This window comes from Rhagoletis pomonella, unplaced genomic scaffold, assembly GCF_013731165.1.
Source record: "Rhagoletis pomonella isolate Grant_MI unplaced genomic scaffold, Rhpom_1.0 Rhpom_scaffold_00005, whole genome shotgun sequence".
NCBI lineage: Eukaryota > Metazoa > Arthropoda > Insecta > Diptera > Tephritidae > Rhagoletis > Rhagoletis pomonella.
The window spans coordinates 35,838,346-35,839,237 of record NW_023458559.1 but is presented as its reverse complement, the minus strand read 5'-3'; the positions used below and the strand labels follow the sequence as shown (position 1 = coordinate 35,839,237).

The following is an 892-nucleotide window of genomic DNA, read 5'->3' as shown; positions in this document are numbered from 1 at the left end:
AATTTATTCCAAATTTTCGCCTGCGGCTCCATGTTTTTTGTAAGAAAAGCCAAAATTTCCTGAAACCTAAAATGTGGAGTCAAAACTTCTGCGATATTGTCACATTTATCTATTTCACGCATATTTCTCCCGATCTTAACGGCCGCTATATTTTTATCGATAGTGCACGCTATCGATAAACGCTAACCTCTCTGCTATTGCATACGCAGAGTTGCTATTAATGATAAACAGCTGTGAACGCATATTCCTATTTATTTATTAAAAGCGCATTTGTTTCGCCCCCAACAGCACCAATAGCTTTTTGAATCAACAACCAATCAACAGCTGGTTTTTTTGTTTAAACATTAGCGTATAAATTGTTTACAATTTACGAAGCGTATGCAGAGATAATATATGTGTGTAATTTCGTGTGAAATCAACACCAACAGCCGCAAAGTTTCATCCGAAGTCAACTCACCGGCATAAGCACAGTCGCTCAACGGAATTGGTGACGAGCACTAGCTAGCTAACTTGGACCGAGCCTTGACGACAAAATAAAAACGCTCTGTTACAAATTGTTATAAAGTTTTTTGTGCGGGCGCTAACTAATAACCACAACACCAACTCCGGCAAAGTGCTTGTGTGGAATTTTCCACGCGTACATATGTAAATGATCACTCGCTGCGTGCGTGCATGCTTACGTGTTTGTGTGTGTTATTGTGCATTTCTAGGCCAACATTAGATATTAGTCGTCCATTCATAGATTTTTGATTGTGAGCATAGGCACTAACGTACATATACCGAACATTCCAGAAAATAGAAAATGTCGCATCGTCGCCAATATGCATTGGACGCTACACAGCGTACCATTGAACCATTTTGTGATTGTGAATTTCCTCAAAGTGTCCTGCTT

At 39.5% G+C, this 892-nt stretch overlaps 1 protein-coding gene across 2 annotated transcripts in view; it reads left to right on the top strand.

Annotated features, from left to right (window-relative positions):
- Positions 1-258: 258 nt before the first annotated feature.
- LOC118738871 (SPRY domain-containing SOCS box protein 3) overlaps positions 259-892 on the top strand; it is a 27,293-nt gene continuing 26,659 nt past the window's right edge. The window contains exon 1 of one of the 2 annotated variants that reach the window (XM_036469887.1): positions 259-854. In XM_036469887.1, coding sequence (XP_036325780.1) covers positions 803-854 — 52 coding nt within the window. In that variant the 5' untranslated portion in view covers positions 259-802. Of the gene's footprint in view, positions 882-892 lie in introns of both variants that reach the window. The other variant, XM_036469889.1, reaches the window with a different exon arrangement.